The following is a 22,702-nucleotide window of genomic DNA, read 5'->3' as shown; positions in this document are numbered from 1 at the left end:
TGTGTGTAAGAGAGAGGGAGATAGAGAGAGAGTGTCAAACCCCAATGTCTCTTGCAAACGACATCACACATGTATGCTGAAGCTTCTTCCATCCATTTAAATCAAATCCCTGTTCCACCAGAAGATGAGTCCCACCCAACATCTTCCCCAATCCAAACTCCTTTATCCCAATTATTCACACTGAGCATGTCAACGTCAAGTTGTATTACTAGTCTAACACAAATGCAAGACATAATATCACGACTATTGAACAGTTTTGGTAATGAGGATGAGTTAATTTGTCAGGCCGACAACGTCTCCAGCATCCACACTCAATGTCTCTCAGTCCATGCTTTTAGCCAGTCACCCATCATCTCCTATCAAACCAGTCCACCCTCAAGCATGAGTCATGCTGCAGAGACATGCCAGCTTTCAGTGTGTGTGTGTGTTTGTGTGTGTGTGTGTGTGTGTTTGTGTTTGTGTGTGTGTGTGTGTGTGTGTGTGTGTGTGTGTGTGTGTGTGTGTGTGTGTGTGTGTGTGTGTGTGTGTGTGTGTGTGTGTGAGTGTGAGTGTGTCTGTGTCTGTGTCTGTGTCTGTGTCTGTCTGTGTGTGTGTAAAAGAGAGAGAGAGAGAAAGAGTGTGTCAAACCCCAGTGTCTCTTGCAAACAACATGACACGTACGCTCAAGCTTCTCCCATCCGTTCAAATCAAATCCCTGTTCCACCAGAAGATGAATCCCACCCAACCACTTCCCCAATCCAAACATCTTTATCCCAATCTGAATCAAATAAGACTCAAAAGAGGCAACATATATTATACATTTACTGACATGGAGAGGTAAAAACAAAAGCAGAAAGTTTGAGCGGTGTGAACAGACAGGGTATCCCGCTATGTCCCAGATAAGAATGCAGCTGAACGCAGCACCCCTGCAAGGCGTCGAACGGTCAGGGCTTCAGCCACGCTTTCTCAAGTGAGCAGTGAACCAATACGTCTCTCCTGTTATTACTCCATTCAGTACACAGCTCCCCCAGAGAGGGAGAGAGAGGGTGAGGAAGAGGAAGAGGAAGGGAGGGAGAGGGAGAGATTAGCCAGAAAGGCTTAGAGACTGCGGTTGAAAGGGTGTAAAGCCATCCAGCGATGCGTGGCGTTGCGTTCAGTTAGCAGACCAAATAGTTTTGCGCTCGCGCTTGTTCCACTCAGTCGACCGTGGCCAGTCTGTGGTTGACATGTAGTTGAGGGGAGTGTCATGGTAGACTTGGCCTACAGCCTCACACAGCATTGGGATCGGAATCTATAGGTCCTTTCTGAGGGCTGAGAGATGCAGTTTGAGTAGCTCTTCCCAAGTGGTCATAGGAGCGTTCATGGCTGGGCATCCATCTTGACATTGGTTTTGTTTCCAAGCTGAAATAGGCAGATTTGCTATCCAACATGAAGCTGTTTGGGTCTCTTCCTAGACACAGTATCAAATCACAGCAGTCCAACATGGAACTTCTGGTGCCATTTATTATTTCCATGTCATGCTTCCACCCAGGTTTTTGCTCTCATGGTAATTGTCCATTGTCATGCATGAGCCTCATTTGTCTATGCAACCAGGCAAACCTTTCTGTGTATCTCCATTGTTCTGAAGGTTATAGTCAAGAAGACTATAAAAGGAAGCCATAAATTGTTGTGGACCAATTGTTTGTGTACCATTACATGCTCTGTGTACATCATTCCCATCATGGCTATGCCCAAGCAGAGGATGTCGGCATGTTTTAATGATTGTGTTTCCAATATCTGTCATTATTCACAGTGAGCTGGCTACCATACAATCACTTGTCCATCGCCATGGCAGCAACAGGTGTTTAGTGCTAGGTGTCTAGGTGGGGGTGTTGGTGACTCATAGGGTTCATGTTCACGTCATCTTTATTATCCCAACAGTGGGCAGTTCACTCGGCTTTCAGCTTTATGTGTGCAATTTGTGGATTCATATTCCTATAGCATTATGTTTGATCACTCTGTTGTCACAGAGAATATTCCTGTTCAGCAGGAAATGCAAACTTGTTTGTATTTGAGGGTTAAAAAGGCTTCTAAAGTTTGTAATTTCCACTTTAAAATGTTTGACTTGATTTGCCTTAATGAAAAATGTATCAACCCCTATAAACATATCCATTAATTATTATCCACATTCCTGTTTGTGCAGGATTATTTTCCTGCTGTGAGAAACTGTTCAAATTAAGATATTACACCTGTAGGCAGCAGCTAGTGGTAGCACTATTGAAGTTACAGTAGATCAAACTGTCCTTGTAACGACTTATCACAAATAAATCATTATTTGGATGTTGTACATATCCTCTCAAACTTAATGTTATATGTTCCATGCATCATTGTGAATATAATGCATGTCTCACTTTACATGGTTATCCCTATCACATCAGTTATCTACTGTCTTTACAACCTTGTATGTGTTTAAGTGTGTTATGTATGATTCAAACTTCTTTACATGTGTATCCATTTGTTTATATTGTTTAACTCTGTTTTGTAATACTATTTTTCTCTTTGTTGCAGTAATAGTGGTGTTTATTACTTTTGCCAATGATTACTGCATGTTTCGCCTCAACTTCTAACCCCTCAGCTTCAGAAGAGATCAGAAATAAAAAAAATCTTGACAATACTTTACAGTCTTTGGATCAATGAATGACATTTGGACTAATTTAAAATGCAGCTATCTTTACTGCTAAACCAAATTAGTGGCCTTGTTGTTAGAGTGTCTGCCCTAAGATTGGAAGGTTGGGAGTTCGATCCCTGGCCGAGTCAGACTAAAAACGGGACCCAATGCGTCTCTGCTTGGCTCAGCATTAAGGAGATAGGTTGGGGGCTAAGGCCCTGCGATAGACTAGCATCCTGTCCAGGGGGTGTACTTGTACATCAAGCTGCCTCATGTTCTGGCTTGCACAAGATGGCTACTTACCATCTTTACTGCTGTATGTGTGTACCAACAACCTTGGTTTGCTTCCTCAGCATGTTGACATGTTGGGCCCTCTTGTGCTTTCAGGCTGCTGGGTTTGTGTTGGCGCGAATGTGGTGTGCCTGTGTTTGTACAGTTTGTGTGTGTCTTGTGGGCGTTGAGTATCCCTAATGCTCCTCAACACCCAACTTCTACCTTTTACTTTCTTCAGTGCACACATGCCTCTCCTAGCCTCTCCTCTCCTCCTTTTCTCTATCGTTCCTCTCCTCTTCTCCTGTGTTGATGAGATACGGTGATTTCTCTTAGGGGAGGCGCCAATCCATCCTAGTGCAGCCCCGTCTCGCGCCCGTCCCACCCCGAGTACAAAGGTAATAAACCAACCAGCATACACTTCAGTGGTACTGCCTCTCTCCATCCATACATTCTGTCTCTTCACTTTGATTCCTTCTCTCTACTGTGTGTGCGTCACTGTCCGTATGCAGCACCAACAGAAGCACTGACTGACTTACACAGACATGTCTTATACAGGCAATCACATGTCTTATAAACGGCAATATTTCAGCTCAGTTATATTTTTTCTTTCTTTCTTTACCTATTGTTCACATTATTTTGGTTATTTTGATTTTGCCAACAGCAATTTGAATAATGTCGAGCTTTACTGTAAAATAAAATAATTGAACGCTTGAGCTGAAATATCAACCTCAGGGGTAGACATAACATAGTAAACAAAAATCCGGGACACTCATATTAGTATGATATGTTACGTTTGGTATGGTATATATTCATCTGTGGATGTCCATCATCCATTTCGTATGATATGTTACCATTCGTAAAATATGTTAAAAATTTGCAATACGTATGATATGTTAAGAATTCCGATTTGTTGTGGCTAATGTTAAGTAGGTGGCTAGGTGGCTAACGCTAACGTTAGCTAGGTGGCTAATGTTAGCTAGGCTAGGGGTTAGGCGTTAAAGGTTAAGGTTAGGAGTTAGGTTAAAGGGCTAGGGGAAGGGTTAGCTAACATGCAAGTAGTTGCAAAGTAGCTATACGCTCACCCATCCACCCCGACCAACCACCCTCCTTTAATTATTACCTTAAGTAAACTTCAGTCTTATGTAACCATACCAAACGTAACATATCATACTAATTACTATGTTACGTCTAGTCTTTGAGACCAGGCTGGAAATATTTACTTGGAATTCTCCAAACCTGCCAAATGTTTACCAAGTTTACATATACATATACAGTGTCGCACTATATATTGGACATTTGGATGTATGTATTGTACACATACTGTATACATTAATGAATACATTAATGAATGTGACTCTTACACCACTCAGACAAATATGCCAACATTATTTGCACAAATTCAGTCATATATGGAGACTTCCTAAATGTGTAACTCTTTGCATTAGGTAATTTGCTTACCCTCTGAATTCAAACCATAAAACTCCAGAATCAATGGTAGAATTCCTGATCGAAATGCAGCGAAATGTACGAATATTCAGCTGTTTAATTCAATGTTCCATTTCAATGCTCCACTATTATCAAATGTTGGCTTTTGCAAAACCTTGCAACTCCTTCACCCTTCTTCACATCCTTCATCCTTGTTCATCCCTCCACTACTTTTTTCTTTACATTTCCCTGTGTTGTTTTGGGATGATAAGCAAAATGTTTGATCAGAATATTGATGGTAGTAATATGTACTTAGGGCTAGATTCAATCAGATTAACGGTTGTTTTGGCGGTGTCTGAGGTGGAACTGCGTTAGAGTTGTCAAATCCACAAGCGGCAAAAAAAACACATCCAACGTAATCTGACATATCCCATGCAGCCGCGTTAGAAGTTTATGCATCCGCGTTACCAATCGAACACTCAAATTAGATTGATAGGCTATAAATCTCCCTCATCCAAATAAACATGCATTAGCCTAGCATCAATGGATTGAAATTTGAGAGTCATTATTTATAACATCGATAGAGCCTACAATTTCTCGCGCCGTTTTGAACTTCTAACGTGGTAGGGATAATAAGGAAAGGAGTGGTTTGTGACAGACAAGAGCAGCCGCTCACCGTTATGTCAGCTCATGAACGTCTAACGCGGTAGGGAAGGGAGTGGTTTGTGACAGACAAGAGCAGCCGCTCACCGATATGTCAGCTCATGAACGTCTAACGCGGTAGGGATAATAAAACATTTGCTATGCGGATGTCGGCCAGTGCTGGTTAACAATGGTTAATGCTCGATCTGATTGAATCCAGGCCTTAGTTAGTTCTAGTTATGACAAACAGCTTGACAATTCACAGATTCTCTATCAGGTACACTTACAAAAACGGATGGCTCTACTGCAGTAATACATATAAGTACGCCCAATTCTAAGAACCAATATCAACAAGGTAACTGACTACATCCATATACAACAATACCCCTGCTCAAATCAACACAATCTCACCTACACACTGCACGTGTCTCACAGAGGAACACGTTACAGTGGGTCATCAACATATCCATTCAATTCGACTCATCTCCCCTCCCACCACTCCCCAAAATAAATGACGGGAATTATGGGAAATCTCCGTATCTGACACAATCCTTCCCTGAAAATTAACAACTGGTGTGCATATATGTCAATGTGTGTGTTTCTTTGAGAGTGTGTTTATATATTCCTGTGTGTATGTGTACTGTATGTATATGGCACCTGAGCACATAAGATCCAATGTTCATGTATTGTCATTGTGAGTTTGATCAAGTGTGTCGCCAGTACTGTATTATTGTTCTTTTTGCTCTGGGTCATACATGGAGAGTTGTCTAGTGTCCTTTATATGTATGTCAGTCATATACTACTGTTATGGAATACTTGGTTGGTTTGTACGTCTAATTTCCACAATGATATGCCTAGTTTGAAACAGCAATTTAGTGTTAATTTCCTATTTGTGTTGCTGGGTAAGAACATTTGAGAATTGCGTACCAAAGCATACTAACAATGCTCTTAACATGGCACAATTCATCCACTATGTGTTGTGTTTTTGTCTACAATTTCCTAACTTTTATTAGTTGCAGCTTTTGTACAAACATAAACTCCAAGTTGTTCAAGTAAGCAAACTCTGCACATATGGATCTTTAACAGTGAGTGATGCACGTTTGTTAAGTTGATTGGATTGCTGCTTCTTTTATTGGCATAGGTTGGCTAGCTAGCAGCTAGCTAACTTTCTTATTATAAAATATTCACACAATTTTCTCAGTTGTATTGGCAGGTCTGGCTAAACTTGGATAAATAATGTGAAAGGGTTTGTAGTAATATTTGTAGAACTGGTTTGAAAGTAATCCAGCACTGGCAGAGAAATACCACTTGTTCCCCTTGTTTCCATACCACATTTCCTGTTACTGTTGCTAGCACCAAGTAGGGAATGGGATTAGCATGTATGCTAACAGTAATATCTGTTGAAATTGGTTATCGCCGTGTGCTTTACAAGGTTCTGAGTGAGAAGAGAAAAGGTCTGCCAGTTCAATTCCACTTTTTGGAGGACATTTTTGTTCTCCTTCTAGAGATGGAAACACCTGCTACACACAATGGACACACCCACCCTGATATTTAATGCTAATTAGTTTTGAAAACAAATGGCCTATTTCCGACTAATTTCTGTACTGGATGCAGATCATAAAACCCTCTTGAAATACCTTTTTCCTGTCTTTCCCTTCTCCAGTGCTTCGTTCACATCTTAAGACTTCATACTCCTTGGTACAATCATATGAATGGTCTTTAGTCTTTAGTCTTTAATGTTCAAAGAAGTTGTTGCACATTTGAGAAAATGTCTTGGTGTCTCAGTAGAGTAAATGTCAATTCAGATTCCTCTATTCGTGTAGAAAACCTTTAAATGATTCCACATTCCTGTTTTTGCCAGCACTTGGATACATTAGACACCATTTCCTCAATCTAAAACAACCTACATCAGTGCCAATAACCCAGATATTTTCTTTCCTACTGTTCCAACACAGACTGCATTGAACAGGACTGGACATGATGACTTGCACTCAGAGCTTGATTTGATTAATAACTGAATTCAATCTGGTATTTGCAATGATGTTATTCTGCGCCAATGTAGGTAAGGATAGATAGCAAAACCAAACTTGGACTTATTCGCTTATCACAAATTCCAACCCAGTGCTTTACAGATTTGGTAAATGAATGAGCATCCATTGATAACTGGTCAATGGGTATGGGTTAGAAATTCTGATTGGTGGGTTAGACACAGTTTAGATTTTATTCAAGAGCTCTTGTATACTAGCTTCTTATTCAAGCGTTGTAGAACAGTATTTAGTCATTAAGTTCTCCAATTCGCATCTAAAGTTCTAAGAATTACTGTAACACATCTGCATGTTAGACTATTATAATAATGCAATACTATAATATTATCATCTATAATGTTTTATTTTAAAGTACTTATAAGATTCAATGAAGTGTAGGAATCAACCACACACCTGACAAGGGTACTAAGGTGCATGAAAAAAATATACTACATTTCTGCACATTAATTGTGGTCTTAACTAAGCTTTCGGTGAACGCTTTTTATTCTTTATTTATTTTCTTATTTCGGTGAAAGTTTTGACTGAAAGCTTAGCCAAAACCATGCTAAACCTGAGATGTACATGGATTCTAATGTGCGTAAGATTAATGAAGGTAACACAATTGTATCAAGTTGTAGAGTCATAACCACTATTTGTGTCACCATGGTTTTCAAGCCTTTACTACAGTGCATTCGGAAAGTATTCAGACCCCTTGACTCTTTCCACATTTTGTTATGTTACAGCCTTATTTTAAAATGGATTAAATTGTTTTTTCCCCTCATCAATCTACACACAATACCCCATAATGACAAAGCAAAAACCGGTTTTTAGAAATTGTAGCAAATTTATTACAAATAAAACACTGAAATATCACATTTACATAAGTATTCACACCCTTTACTCCATACATTGTTGAAGCACCTTTGGCAGCAGTTACAGCCTCGAGTCTTCTTGGGTATGACGCTACAAGCTTGGCACACCTGTATTTGGAGAGTTTCTCCCATTCTTCTCTGCTGATCCTCTCAAGCTTTGTCAGGTTGGATGGGGAGAGTCGCTGCCCATCTATTTTCAGGTCTCTCCAGAGATGTTAGATCGGATTCAAGTCTGGGCTCTGGCTGGGCCACTCAAGGACATTCAGAGACTTGACCCGAAGCCACCCTGCGTTGTCTTGGCTGTGTGCTTAAGGTCGTTGCCCTGTTGGAAGGTGAACCTTCACCCCAGTCTGAGGTCCTGAGCACTCTGGAGGAGGTTTTCATCAAGGATCTCTCAGTACTTTGCTCCGTTCATCTTTCCCTCGATCCTGACTAGTCTCCCAGTCCCTGCTGCTGAAAAACATCCCCACACCACGATGCTGCCACCACCATGCTTCACCGTAGGGATGGTGCAAGGTTTCCTCCGGACGTGACACTTGGTATTCAGGCCAAAGAGTTCAATCTTGGTTTCATCAGACCAGAGAATCTTGTTTCTCATGGTCTGAGTGTCATTAGGTGCCTTTTGCCAAACTTCAAGCGGGCCGTCATGTGCCTTTTACTGAGGAGTGGCTTCCATCTCTGGCCACTCTACCATAAAGGCCTGATTGGTGGAGTGCTGCAGAGATGGTTGTCCTTCTGGAAGGTTCTCCCATCTCCACAGAGGAACTGGAGGTCTGGCAGAGTGACCATCGGATTGCTCAGTTTGGCCGGGCGGCCAGCTCTAGGAAGAGTCTTGGTGGTTCCAAACGTATTCCATATTCCATTTAAGAATGATGGAGGCCACTGTGTTCTTGGGGACTTTCAATGAAGGAGACATTTTTTGGTACCTTTCACAAGATCTGTGCCTTGACACAATCCTGTCTCGGAGCTCTATGGACAATTCCTTCGACCTCATGGCTTGGCTTTTGCTCTGACATGCACTGTCAACTGTGGGACCTTATATAGACAGATGTGTGCCTTTCCAAATCCTGTCAAATCAATTGAATTTACCACAGGTGGACTCCAATCAAGTTGTAGAAACATCTCAAGGATGATCAATGGAAACAGGTTGCACCTGAGCTCAATTTCAAGTCTCATAGCAAAGGGTCTGAATACTTATTTAAATAAGGTATTTCCATTTTTTTGTTTTTATACATTTGCAAATCATTTCTAAAAACCTGTTTTCACTTTGTCATTATGGTGTATTGTGTGTAGATTAATGAGGAAAAACATTTATTTAATCCATTTTAGAATAAGGTTGTAACGTAACAAAATATGGAAAAAGTCAAGGGGTCTGAATGCTTTCCGAATGCACTGTATATTACAAATTAGAATGTATAGCAATTTCTTGAAATGAATCTCATTGGCTAAGACTGACACAACTCTCATTCTACTTGACTGCTCGGACTCCTTTTGACACCCGTCCCTGACTAGTACCCCCTTCTAACTCAGCATCATACGAAGATCAACACACTCTGACATGTTGGTCAACCCGAGATTGTAATTCCTTCCACCTTTTCTGTTTCTGACTGTATCCCCTCTCCTATGCTGTCCATCTTTATTGGTGTACCTCATACTTCTGCTCTGTAACTCATTTTCCTCTATTTCTCTTTCTCCGTTGTTCCTCCCATCCCTTGTCACTTATTTCTCTCTCTCCCTTACTCCCTTTGCTTACTCACATGATCCTTTCTTTCTTTACCTCCTGCTTTGATCCTCTCCTATCGGGACCCTCATCACCCCACACTATTTCATCCATTCTTTTCTCTCTACATTCGTAACTGATTCCCCTATTTACACTCTCCTCTACCCGTCTGTTTGTTCTTCACTGGCCTCCTTTGTTTATTTGATTATTCCTTGCTTGTTTATATCTCCCATACTCCTTCTCCTTCCATCCTCCCTGTTGCCTTCTCTCTCCACATTTCCTGCTTCATATATGACTCTATATTGCCTCACTCTCTCTTTCCTGGATTGGCTGACTCCTTTACACCCTTGTCCATGCCACAAATCCCCCACTGAATGCCCCTTCTCCCACTCCCATCTCTCCCCTCTCCTACTCCTCTTCTCCCCTCCCTCTCTCTGTCTTGCTAGGGGGCCCAGCATTCCTCCCTGGGTTCAGCAGACCCCTGTGTGAATACTGAAGGTGGAAGAGGAGGAGGAGGAGGAGAAGAAGGAGGAGAAAAAGACGGAGGGATGACAACTGATCCTGACCCTACTATCTCTTCCTCGGGCATCTCCTCCACCGGCTTGCCCCGGAATGAGAATGGAGTCCCCTCCCCACCCGTAGACCCTCCTCCTCCCACCACTCCTCATCTCCACCCCAGTCCACCCCAGAATGGAGAGCTCCGTGGCAACCCAACATCCTTCCCAGTGACAAGCACGGAGGCAAATGAAAGCACTGCAACAGCAGGACTGGGCATAGAGGAGAGGGAGCAGGTCAAAATCAACACTAAACCAAATCAGAGAGAGAAGACACAAATAAAGAAATCTTGCCACATTTCCTTCCTTTTTTGAGGAGGATGAGATGACTGCAATCTTTCCCATTTCTTTTATGTGTACTCAAACCAGAGAGAGAAGACATTTTTGGGGGGGCATTGTACATTTAACTGTACAGTACGTTCAGCATTATCACACAAGACAACAAAAGGGCTTTCCAATGGACCTCATTTTCGGCATGCTCAAACTGGGCTTTGGTCAGTATCTGTCTTGCAGGACAAGATAATGATACCTTTTAATTATCTTTGACATTGTGGGATCCTCATGTACTGTTTCAATCGAACAAACTATAGAGCCTATCATACACTGGTATAGGCCTAATCACCAAACCAATCGACTATGTGAGATTTTGATTTGTGTGTTTGTTTAATCATATAAAGACAGTAAGCAAACACTATATAACGTCTCACTCCCCAAAGACTTCTCAGTAGCCAACAGCTTCCTGCTATATACATGCGTGTGGTATCCCATAATTCCATCGATAAAGGTTGAGTCATTTCCTGTCCTGAAAACTCCAGCTCTCAAATTTCATTGGTAGAGATGTGGTCATCTGGCTTTTTAGTTTGGTTTCCTTAGTGCCTTTGAGTGTATTTTCACAGGGTTTTCAAATAACAGGCGGAGATGATATTGACAGAAGGATTATATTAACTAATGATGGTACATAAACAGTCTAATCAAGATCCAAAAATAACTATGCTGTTTGAAATGCAGACTAACTATAGAGTCCAGAACAAGCAGAATACAGTTTCATTTTTGGTATTTCACAGACATGGCCTATGGCCTAAGGAAAGTGTGTGCTGTTTTCAAAAATGTGTAAATTAAGGGACTTCCCATTTGTGGACTGGACTCGTGCAATGTTTTCTCTTCTCAATCTCAGAACCTATGTGTGATCAACTGGTGCTACAGACACAAACAGTGCCATTTCCAAATCAAGTGTGTGTGTCATAGCACTGCCTCTCATGTTTCCCACTGTCTGTATGTCTGTCTCTCTCACTCTGTCTGTTATTGTCAAGGTAGCCTATTTCTTTTATGTATTTGTCTATGTTTGTTTGTTATGTGTGTGTGTCGTGTCCCTATGTGTGCAATTGTTTAATGGAGTGGGAGCTGGGTCAAGTAGGGTGCTTAAACCAAATGAGACAATAACAAAGTTGTCAGGTAAAAAGTTTACCAGCTATTTTAAGTGGTTGAAAATATAAAAGGGATACTATTTTTTTACCTTCAGTGTCCAGGTATATGACGTAGTCACTTGTAACACCTGGTACACTAACAACATTTTTGTCATGGCTTTTTCTGTTTAGTACCACGTAAACTATTTATTTTATTCTTATTTGGGGGTAGCCAGTTAAGTGCCTGGGTCTCAGATAATGACATTTTGGCCAGTAGTCAAACAGTGCTCAGCCAAATTTGTATGTGGCATAGACTTTCTTTATGTCGTTTCGAGGGACTATTTTAAGTTAACGTACCATTCAACTGAGCATGATGAATGGTAATGTAACAAAATGTTGACGAAACAAAGAAATTGTTTGGGACATCGTTAGTAAAGAGTATTTCAAATCTAAAACATGTTACACAGTGCACTAAAAGGAATTCATTGCTTTGTGTCAACTGTTCAGATATCACCTGTCATTGAATACTGTTATATTGTGTTGTCATGTCCTCTTGTTTTGTGTATAACCTGTCCATTGTAATCTTTGTTTAGATGTGAATTTGGGTTTATTTTGGCCCTTTTAGATTCACACTGGTGGTGCTTTATAACTAGTTGGATAACTTTCCATACTCTGGCTTAGGGTCTCAAGTGAATCAACATGCTTCAGACAGTCCTGGTTTTTCAGAACCCAACATCAGTCTTATTTAACTTTTTTATTTGATTAAGAGTCAATTTACTAATGGCCAAATCCTAACTTGATTTATGTTTTTGCAGTTCTCCCATTGGCATCATGCTTTATGAGTAAGTCTGAGTTTAACATGCAGATCTCAAGTTAGGATTTGGCACTTAGCGTATAGAGTCAAAATGCCTCCGCCAATGCTGTGTCGGCCAGTACTAGGGGAGTGGGTGAGATTCAGAGATATGAGAGAGATTTAGCTATGAGTGTTGATTTAAAAGATAACCAAATGTGATTATTAATAGGGAGAGTTTGATGTAGTGTTTAGTCGGCTAATAGGGCTACCTTTCGAGTGCTGAAACATTCATATCAGTAATAAAATGGCTTTTAAAGCAGCTAGGGTTTTACATCTGCATTGAGTAAAGATATGGGACTATACAGGGTCACTGGTTGATATATGAGCATTGCCATAAATATACCTCAGAGACACAGAATTGAGAGACTCAGGTAAACAAGTAATTGCCTCAGAGCTGAACACAAACTGACAAAGAGATTAATCCAACTTTGGAGTGTCTGCCATCAGATACAGTGGTTGGTCCATCTATTACAAGATCTATCCCACTGGGCAAAAACTGGTTGAATCAATGTTGTTTCCACATCATTCAAAAAAAAGGCTAAATGTGATGACGTTATGGAATTTCATTAGGGACGTTAGGGAATTTAGTCTTTTTTTCACCCAACTTTAAACCTAAATGACCAATGACATGGTGACATTTTGTTGATTTCCCTTTAAATTCACTTTAGTTGACAACTCCACCAAATGTAAATAAAAACTAGATGTCGAAATGACGTCTGTGCCCAGTGGGATGGCTATGATTGGATAGCAACTCATCAAGCACGTCCCCGTTCCTTCTCTCTCTGTCTCCCTTTTCTCCCCATAGCCAGTCACGCAGCTTCGTGGAGGACAATCTGGAACCTAATTGGCTGAGGCAACACGGGCAGCCCGCATGGCCTGGCCATATATCAAGAGCACTCTCTCGTGATGCGATTGGCTGACAAAGGGAGAAGTTGGGCCATTGGTCCAATTCTCCTGACCTAAAGGATAGTCCAGAGCCACAGCTGACCATGTAAGGATCTGCTGTGTTATTTACCCTACTTTACTTGGGCCCTCTCTCTCTGATTGGATGGCTGGACGATCTGTATTTGACGCTTGTGATTGGATATTTGATCATCTTTTAAAGACGTGCCAATCTCCAAAATGGTTTTGTTGGCTCATCAAGCATGTGAAGAACAGCGATGCAGATTAACATGATATACACCTTTTGGGATTGGGCAGTAAATGAATGAGAGAGGGAGAGCTACTGTGTGTAAGATGCATTTCAAAGGTGCTGTAATTTTTCTGTCCTTACATCTTTCTATGATCTCACAATTTGTTTCTTTCATTTTTCCTTCCTATCATTTTCTACAGTCCACCCACTATCTAACTATTTATCTTTCTATCTATTCTTAACCATTTTCAACCACCCACCTCATTAGATTTTCACCACTTTTAGACTTTTTCGGTTCCTTTTCATATTTCACATGGTTTCGGTTTGGTTCTTTCCTCTTTATCTCTATTAGTTTTACATTTAAAGGAAACTAATTATGCACAGCCTATTACAAGTGAAACTGCTACAAAACAAAATATTGCTTCAATTAAAACTTGTAAAATGTAGACAATGCTATGATTTATATTTCTATAGTATTGCTTATTCTTACCGTAGTACTACAAAAACTATTCATTGGAAATCTTCCTGCGCAAATATTTATTTATTGATAATGACAAGACTCTAGTATCTAATGACAGTCCAGAAATGATCAATTTTATATCAACTGATTTTTCTTAAGACAATCTTATTGAACATTACCCTTTTGTGGAGAAAGATTGCCCTGGGATTGTGACGGATAAAAACACAAACTGTTGTTGTTTTACCTGCTCCCCTCACAATGATTTGCACGTTGCTGTGACCTGTACCACTTCTCTCTTGTAATCCCTGGAAGAGAGATATGAGGATGGATGTTGATTTTCTACTTGACAATCGCTGTGGAGCTCTCCATTTACGGACGATATAGAACTCCTTGGAAGAGGACATCCTTACCATCACTTTTTTTTTTCCTATTTCAGTCTCTGATGTAAGCTTAGTGGAGCAGAGGCGAGTTTATCATGTTTTTCCAGTGTAGTGGTGGTGAGACCGAATTCTGGAGGCAAGTTTCTGTATAACTTCCATTTGATTACTTTGTATGGACTCCACAGACACAGAAGCAAAATAAAACCCTGTGCCCTCCTTCACCTCTGACCACTGAAAATGACACATCAAAAGAGTGAGAGATTAGAGGTTAATACCTTTTAAGTGATTGAATGTGTGTGTATATACTGGATATGTGTGTATATATGGTATGTCTATGTGTATATACAGTTTGTTTGTATATGCAGGGTGTACAGTTTTTCCTCTATCCTCTAATCTCTCTCTCTCTTAAATTATGTATTTGACTCCTCAAATAATACATGTTGGGGGATGGAGAGGTTCACACTGGAAATGTAAAGGACAGCTGTCTGGGAAGCACTTTCTGTGCAGACACTGACCAATCTGACACCTCTGAACACCTACACACCTAATTATGCCTCTCAAAACAATCTCTGGCTTGCACTCCTTTTCTCATCAACTGAGGCATTTTTTAAAATTCTATTTGGGTGACCAAGCAATGTTTGTACATATACAGTATATAGAATAACTAAGATTATATTTCCAGTGACCTCCATCTCCATTTCTTTGAATTCCTGTAACTATTATGATTCTTCCTTGTTATTTGATTTAAGTTTTACGTTTCTCTACATTAAATGTTTGCAATGGTTGTCATTCAGATTTATATATTTATCCAGACAACCCTTATCTAATCTTTCAAATTTAGTTCCCCGAACTCTGCCTCTCATAGACCCCTCTGTCAGGCTGAACGTTTGGTTCAGATCACACTGTTACTTGTGAAGCAACTCTTCCATGCAAGTAACACCATGTTATTAACCATTTCTTCAAGTTCCATTAAGTGTGCCTCCAACTTGCCAACCCTCCCTCACCCTTTAACTTTCAACCCCACAGGTCACTCATAGTCATACCCCTTGACAAGCCATAGTCCCCCAGCCCCTCTATTTTGGTTTTTAAAAGGACAGACATTCGGGGATTTGTGTATATTAATGGAAAGAGTGATATTGAAGAGTGTATTGCCATTGTACATGGATTTGTTATGAATGTGGATATTCTGATTATTTAATTATTATTGTAATAATGATGATGATTATTGCCACTTTGATTTTGTTGATTCATTCCTTTGATGCGGTCAATAACAATTCCTTCATTTCATTTTTGAATAAGCCGGAATTTATATTTTTCGGGTGGGTGAATCTTGGAGATAGAAATACTTAAATAAATGAATAATAAACAAATAATTAAATTCTTACATGAAGATGTGATATGCATTTTTTTTATTTTTTTATTCCTACAGAACAGTCACCACAGTGAAAAATATCTTGCAACTCTTACTTAATTGTTTATGAGGCCTATTCTGGGGTCCATATCATGAGATATAGGTTACAGAAGCATTATTAGATTATCACTGGACAACCAAAGGCGCAGTATGCCAGTCAGATCATAGTAGTAATGGTTTATGAGGCCTATTCTGGGGTCCATATCATGAGATATAGGTTACAGAAACATTATTAGATTATCACTGGACAACCAAAGGCGCAGTATGCCATTCAGATCATAGTAGTCGACCTTACCTTAACCAATCATGTTTGCAAATATTATTTGCTGAGGCTGTTGGTGCATTTCATGTGAGATAAAAGTGAAGACTAGTCTTTTTACTAAGGCCTTCAGGAAATTGCAATAGGCTACTGTACAGTGCCTTCGGAAAGTATTCACACCCCTTTACTTTTTCCACAATTTGTTGTGTTACAGCCTGAATATAAAATTGATTAAATTGATATTTTGTGTCACTGGCCTACACACAATACCTCAGAATATCAAAGTGGAATTATGTCTTTAGAAATTTTTACAAATTAATTAAAAATGAAAAGTTGAAATTTCTTGAGTCAATAAGTATTCAACCCCTTTGTTGTGGCAAGCCTAAATAAGTTCAGGAGTAAAAACTTGCTTAGCTAGTCACATAATAAGTTGCAATAATAGTGTTTAACATGATTATTTAGTGACTACCTCATCTCTGTACCCCACACATACAAATAATTGTAAGGTCCCTCAGTCTCTGCAGTGAATTTCAAACACAGATTCAACCAGAAGGACCATGGAGGTTTTCCAACGCCTCACAAAGGTAGACGGGTAAAAAATAAAAAAGCAGACATTGCATATCCCTTTGAGCATGATGAAGTTATTATTAATTACTCTTTGGATGGGGGATCGATACACCCAGTCACTACAAAGACACCGTTGCCGGAGAGGAAGGAAACCACTCGGGGATATCACCATGAGGCCAATGGTGTCTTTAAAACAGTTACAGAGTATAATAGCTGTGATAGGAGAAAACTGAGGATGGATCAACAACATTGTAGTCACTCCACTCCACTGAATTCCAGCGAAGTGAAGTTCCGCTACCAGATCACGTCGGGGTCACCAATTGTTAGAAATTGCGTAATTCAAATCTGGTATTGGAATAAGAATCAAGAGATCTTCAATCCAAGCTTAATTTATTATATGCAAAATGTATGTATGATAAGTATGAAGGTTCGTATATACGGGTCCACTGAAATACCACGCAGGGCACTCAGAGAACTGATCCATTGTTCTAAGTTCTTCTTCAAATACTTTGACAGAAAGCCTCCACCTCTTCTGTTGGCCAACCAGAGCAAAGGACTGAGTGTGGTCCAGACTCCACTCAGCCAATCCGTTGGTGCACGGGTTAGTCCCACCCCTTGGCGCTTCACCGTTCCCAGGCATAAGTTGCTATCATAATAACCTGTGGAGTCAGCACCCAAAAGACACCATTCCACTGTACTCCATGTACCCACGTTCAAGGACGGTTTCACAGACAACAAAGAGAGAGTGTTCGTATCTGTGAGAAATACAAGTCTTATCTCATCCTAGCCCCTAACGTTCCCCACATGAATCACAGCCTGCTATGTGAAACAATCCATATCAGTACAGTTCAAACCTATGCTCCTCATTAATGCATTCCTTCCCAGCTATTCATCACATACAGATCCAATTATGAGAAAAATAGAACCCAACAATCCCCCTTTTGACGCCCTCTAGGGTGTCACTCATTAAAATACAATACAAACAAAAATAAACACTTTTATTAATAGACAATTTGATAATAAAAGGCCTTCAGTCCTTCCATCTACACCCAACTTGCAAACGGTTGGCTACAAGTCACCCAGGCACTTCAAACCTTCACATCAGGAAAGACAAACATTCCCAATGGTTAACTTGATTAATAAAGCATAAAACACAGGATTAATAGAACACAAAACATAAGATTATTAAAACATAAAACACCAACAGGGAAGTAAATTTTGGCCCCATTTAGACACCCTCTAGAGTGTCACTCCACCAAGCCTGGTAGGTCATATCCTTCATTCCTTAGGTTGGAGTCCGGGATTGGGCCGTATCTCACCATCTGTTTGGAAACCACCTTCTCCATCTCCTTTTCTCACCAACCCTCAGACACAGGAAATAAGACAACATCCACAAAGAACAAGTATACCCATAGAAGCTATAACTTCACCCAGAATAGTCACAACAATAGTTTTCCATTTACCAAATATGTTATCAAACCAACCGTTTATGGAGCTATCAATACCAGAGTTCTCAACCAGTTCGTTCGCCAGCGTGGTGAGTCCCTGAAGCGCTTTGGTCGAGGACCCGTCCGGTGCTGTGTTGTTTGGGGATGAAAGTACAGCACATAGATCCAAACAGAACACAAACCCCGTCCCGCTCAGCCACAAGCATATCTAAAGCTATTCTATTCTGCCATGTCATTAAGCTAGTTGCCGCTGTCTGCTCAGCTAATCCCTTTATTGCATCACAAGTGTGGTTTATAAATCTTTATAATTTATCCAATCTACGTTTTTATTAATTGTTGACCACCAGAAAATACTTAATTCAAACCCAGCTGCGATCTGATTCCTAGCTTTGAATTGTTCTGGAACCCCTCGAGGTACTCCTATCCCATCAATATATATATCCTTTCATCAAAGGATCCCGGGAGGAGGTCCTACTTTCTATGTGACAACTCACCAGTCTCTGACACGTTTGATTGTTTACATATGTAGGTGAGTTCACAATCAGTTATCACCACACAACCATCAGATGTCAGCACGGGCCTGGTTTTGGTTCCTAAAATCCTCTGGCTGCAACAAAGAGGAGAGATTAGTCATGGTCTCTTTTAGTTGTGACATTCTCTGTGTGGGAGCAGGAGCTAAGATGCCTTACCCTGTCTCCTATCTTATTAGTCCTAGAAAAACAATAAGAATCCCCTGTGACTTCAAATTGAGGCAACCCAGGTCGGGATGACTTTGTTATCGGGGGATACAGATAGTGCAAGTTACCATAAGACTCTTTCACCACATTCCCAGGTGGCTTGCATGGAGGATAAACCTGACAGAGAGTCAAAGCCTGTCAAGGGGAACGGAGTAGTTGTTAACCTTGGTTTGGCTGTCCTACAGGCATAACAGTCCTCTTTAGACCGTATACTGAATCCATTCCAACCACAGGTTAAAATCTATTTACTCCGTCTCCATCTGTACTACTTCCTTCAGGTCTATAGTTTGCACTGTCTCACTACCTCCCTCAGAGAGGTTTACTCTATAGGGTGCCCCAGTTGAAGAAGATATCTCACTTGTCAGGTCTGTAATCTGTTTTAGCATAATTCAGACTTTCAGACAGTACCTACCCTCATATGGGTCGCACTGCCATTTCTGATAATTCCCTACTTTCACAATACTACACCTGTCCCTAAACTGTGTATGGAGATTGGTGATGTCCTTCCCTAAAGTCCCTAGTACTTCCCCTTTCCCTACGTCTAGCTGTCTCCTATGCCTTTTCAACTTGTGTTAGGTTAACTACCACTTCTGGCTGAAACAGGAGGGTCCGTGTGTGTTAGGAATATGGCCCCCACAATCAGACAGCTACCTACCGTCGGGAGACCTGTGAATCCCCACCCTCGCCCTGAGAACATGTCAGACGCCAGAGGCCAACCCATTGCTTCACCTTCTATCGAACTCACACAGGGATGATCAGACAGGGTAAGGGAATCTTCGTTAAGGAGCCAACCCCCGAGCCCTAGTGGTGATCGGTTCTTTCTCCTAACTCTGTGTTTGTTCGTCAGGTGTAGCTGGGTTTACCTTTTTGCAGTGAGTGACATGCACCCAGATGGATCTCTCAGCTATTCTGCTGGCAAAGGCAGTACTTGGTAGGGCCCTTCCCGCCAGGCCTGCTTCAGTCTCCTGGTTAGATAGAGTGGGTCACCTTCTCCTTTAGTTCACCTGTGGGGCACAAAACCTCTGACATACGGGTGTGGTTAATAAACTATCTTCACACATACATGTTCAGCTCTCAATTTCTAATCTATTTTTTTTTTTTTTGTATTTTGTCCTCTCCTTCGTATACATTTATTATTTAATCCTACCATCTCCTACCATACCATCCATCCCCCATTTGACACATGATTTGCCCATGTGTCTATTAAATTTTAATATTATTTACCTACCTAAACAATCACTTAGGTAATATTGGTAATTCATTATCCAATTGCCATCCCTCCACTCTGTCTTCTGTTATTTAATGGTTCAAATCAAATATATTATTACCAAATTATAATCTTCTTCACAATTTGCACAGTATTACAAATTACCCTCAACTTAGTAAAATAAACTATCTTAAAGTCCTCCTCTCATGCCTTTAGAATTTACTAGTGTGGATGATTAATTAACACCAGAAGGTTAAAACAGAGTTCAGAGGCAATTGAAATCATTTAACGAACTGTTTAATCCCATAGTATACTAAACATTACCATTATTCTAAATATTTCATAAATGTTAGTTATCCCAAGTGTTCATTAAGTCCTCATGACATTCATTCTCATAAGAAATCATATATACCCCAAACTCAGCCAAAAGCTAAAAAACTCCATAAAATTCACTGTGTGCTCCTCTAAGACCTATCACCCTTGACCTGCTGAAAACCCCCCATAATTGAAACAACAAGGCTTTATAAACATCATACTAGGTGTGTTGTTTTTTGTTTGAAAAACCCAATTTGAAAAACAACAACCACAAATAGCCAGGCCTTAATTTGGTAGCTCACTTTTATGACCTAAATACTGCCTAACTTCACTACTGCTCCCCTAGCCCTTGGCAACATTCCAACGAGATGAGCTAATCTCTTTCTCCTGGTTATAATCTAAAGATGGGAGTACACACAAAAACATGATACAGATATCCCCAGTCTTAACCCATCAATAATTGTTTGTATCAATCTAATTCCTCATAACTAATCTATAAAACCACTCAAAATTCCTCGAGTATACAATGATTATTTAATTGATTACCCTAACTCTGCTACATGTGATCTCATCTCAAATGATCCATTATCAATTATTTGTTCAACCCCCTAGGAAAATCTGTCTCCCCTTCTATTGTTCCTGGCCCCCCAGTAAATGTCATATTTGAGTTTTTAGCCAATACAATCACGGTTACATCAAATGTTCCCTCATTTAATGGTATTTTCTTCCTAATATAATTTCCCTAAATGAGATTAAATCCCCTGCCTTCCTCTACTATCCTTATATCATTACTGGATCAATGATAATAACTGTAATAACTATCAATAATAATTGTAATAACTATTTCACATTAAATTGTGTCTTTTTTCTGATAATGTTATAATTGTAGCCTATTCCATCACTTTAGTTTAAAATATAAGTTTATGTAACAAATCCATAACCCACCACAGGCTGGCGCTATTCCCCCATCACAACAGCCAATGTCACTTGCATCCACGTAACTAAAATACATTATCGTTCTAAAATGTACCAAACATTTATATTTTCCCGCTAAACCATTTCAGTTCGCTATTCAATTTTTTAACTGTTCTCTCTGATTATGCCCTAATTAATAAAACAAATACTTGCTATCGTTGATTAGCATACATTGAATGATGTTCCTACCATCTGAACTGTACTGTCTCTCACCCTCCCCTCGCTCCTTCGGGGAGAGCGCATGGTAACCTTATAACATATTTTCATAGACTTTTCTAGAATACTTCTATTTAAGCTATTTAATTCAACCTTTCACATTTCTCAATCCACATAGTAATCTAGGTATATAGCCCCACTGCGAAAGCTTTGTCTACTGTCCCTACCTGTGTTCGAACCAGGGACATCGCCAGTCACTCCACACCATCTGCGATGCTCTCAAAGTAACTACTCCCAGTTCATAGAGCAAGTGACGTCACCAAATGAAAATCGCAGTAGCTTTCACCTCAGCAAAAAACTCTCTCTCCCTTTGATTCCCTATTGAATAAGTTAGTTTTTCTATTTAACCCCAAAACACGCTACAAATAGTCCATTCAACATTACCAAACTAAATACTCAGTAGCATCCGGTCACCACCCACACCAGCCGTTGACTTCGCCTCATGCCACCGAAATGCCAAATAAACCATAATAGTTCAATGGAGCCCCCTATTGGCTCTCCCCTACCTATACATTACTTCCATAACCACATTAGTTATGGTCCGATTAGCAATTAAACCTTATCACATGATCAAACAACGCCACAACCTTAAACTCATATGGGGCGGCAGGCAGCTTAGTGATCAATAGTGCCGCGCCAACAACCGAGAGGTCGCCGGTTCCAATCCCCGAGCCGACCAGGCGAAAAATCTGCCGTCGAGTAAAAAAATGTGCCCTCGAGCAAGGCACTCAACCCCAATCGCTCCTGCAAGTCGCTCTGGACAAGAGCGTCTGCCAAATCACCAAAAATGCAAATGTAAATATTCTCTACTTTCTCACCCATCTCATCCCTCGTCAGAAACCCACAGGCACCTCTCAAATAATCACCCCGTGGTGTTCCCAGCCAACTCCCAGTCTTTCCTCGCTCCAAAAGCCACAGTTTCGCTCTCTCCAGCTCCTCCCCTCGCAACTCTCTCTCCAGTGCTCGGGTGGGAGCAGGCTCCTTCGAGGAGCTGTGTTAGTGTTTCCAATATTCTGTGGTTATTTAAAGTATTTTAGTCTATTTATTTAAATCAAATCACTCCCACCTAATTAGTCAAAGCTGGTGCATGTTTATATTGAAACGATAAACCAAATTATTTCAGTCTAATTGTTTAACCAGTATTTTGCAGGGTCAAACGTCAAACGCCACAGTTCAATCATATCAGCTCAAACGTTTCAGTTC

At 40.4% G+C, this 22,702-nt stretch overlaps 1 protein-coding gene across 1 annotated transcript in view; it reads left to right on the top strand.

Moving 5' to 3' along the window:
* LOC311139521 (ras/Rap GTPase-activating protein SynGAP-like) overlaps window positions 1-10,451 on the top strand; it is a gene marked incomplete at its 3' end in the record, with an annotated part of 95,899 nt that extends 85,448 nt beyond the window's left edge. Inside the window, exon 20 of the mRNA XM_084174408.1 lies at window positions 10,029-10,451. Within this exon, the coding sequence (XP_084030534.1) occupies window positions 10,029-10,451 (423 nt within the window). The remainder of the gene's footprint in view (window positions 1-10,028) is intronic.
* Window positions 10,452-22,702: the final 12,251 nt, after the last annotated feature.

The sequence above is a fragment of the Coregonus lavaretus genome (assembly GCF_964263955.1).
Source record: "Coregonus lavaretus genome assembly, chromosome: 13".
Classification (NCBI taxonomy): Eukaryota; Metazoa; Chordata; class Actinopteri; order Salmoniformes; family Salmonidae; genus Coregonus; species Coregonus lavaretus.
The sequence above is the reverse complement of the archived record's forward strand: the minus strand, read 5'-3'. Positions and strand labels throughout refer to the sequence as shown.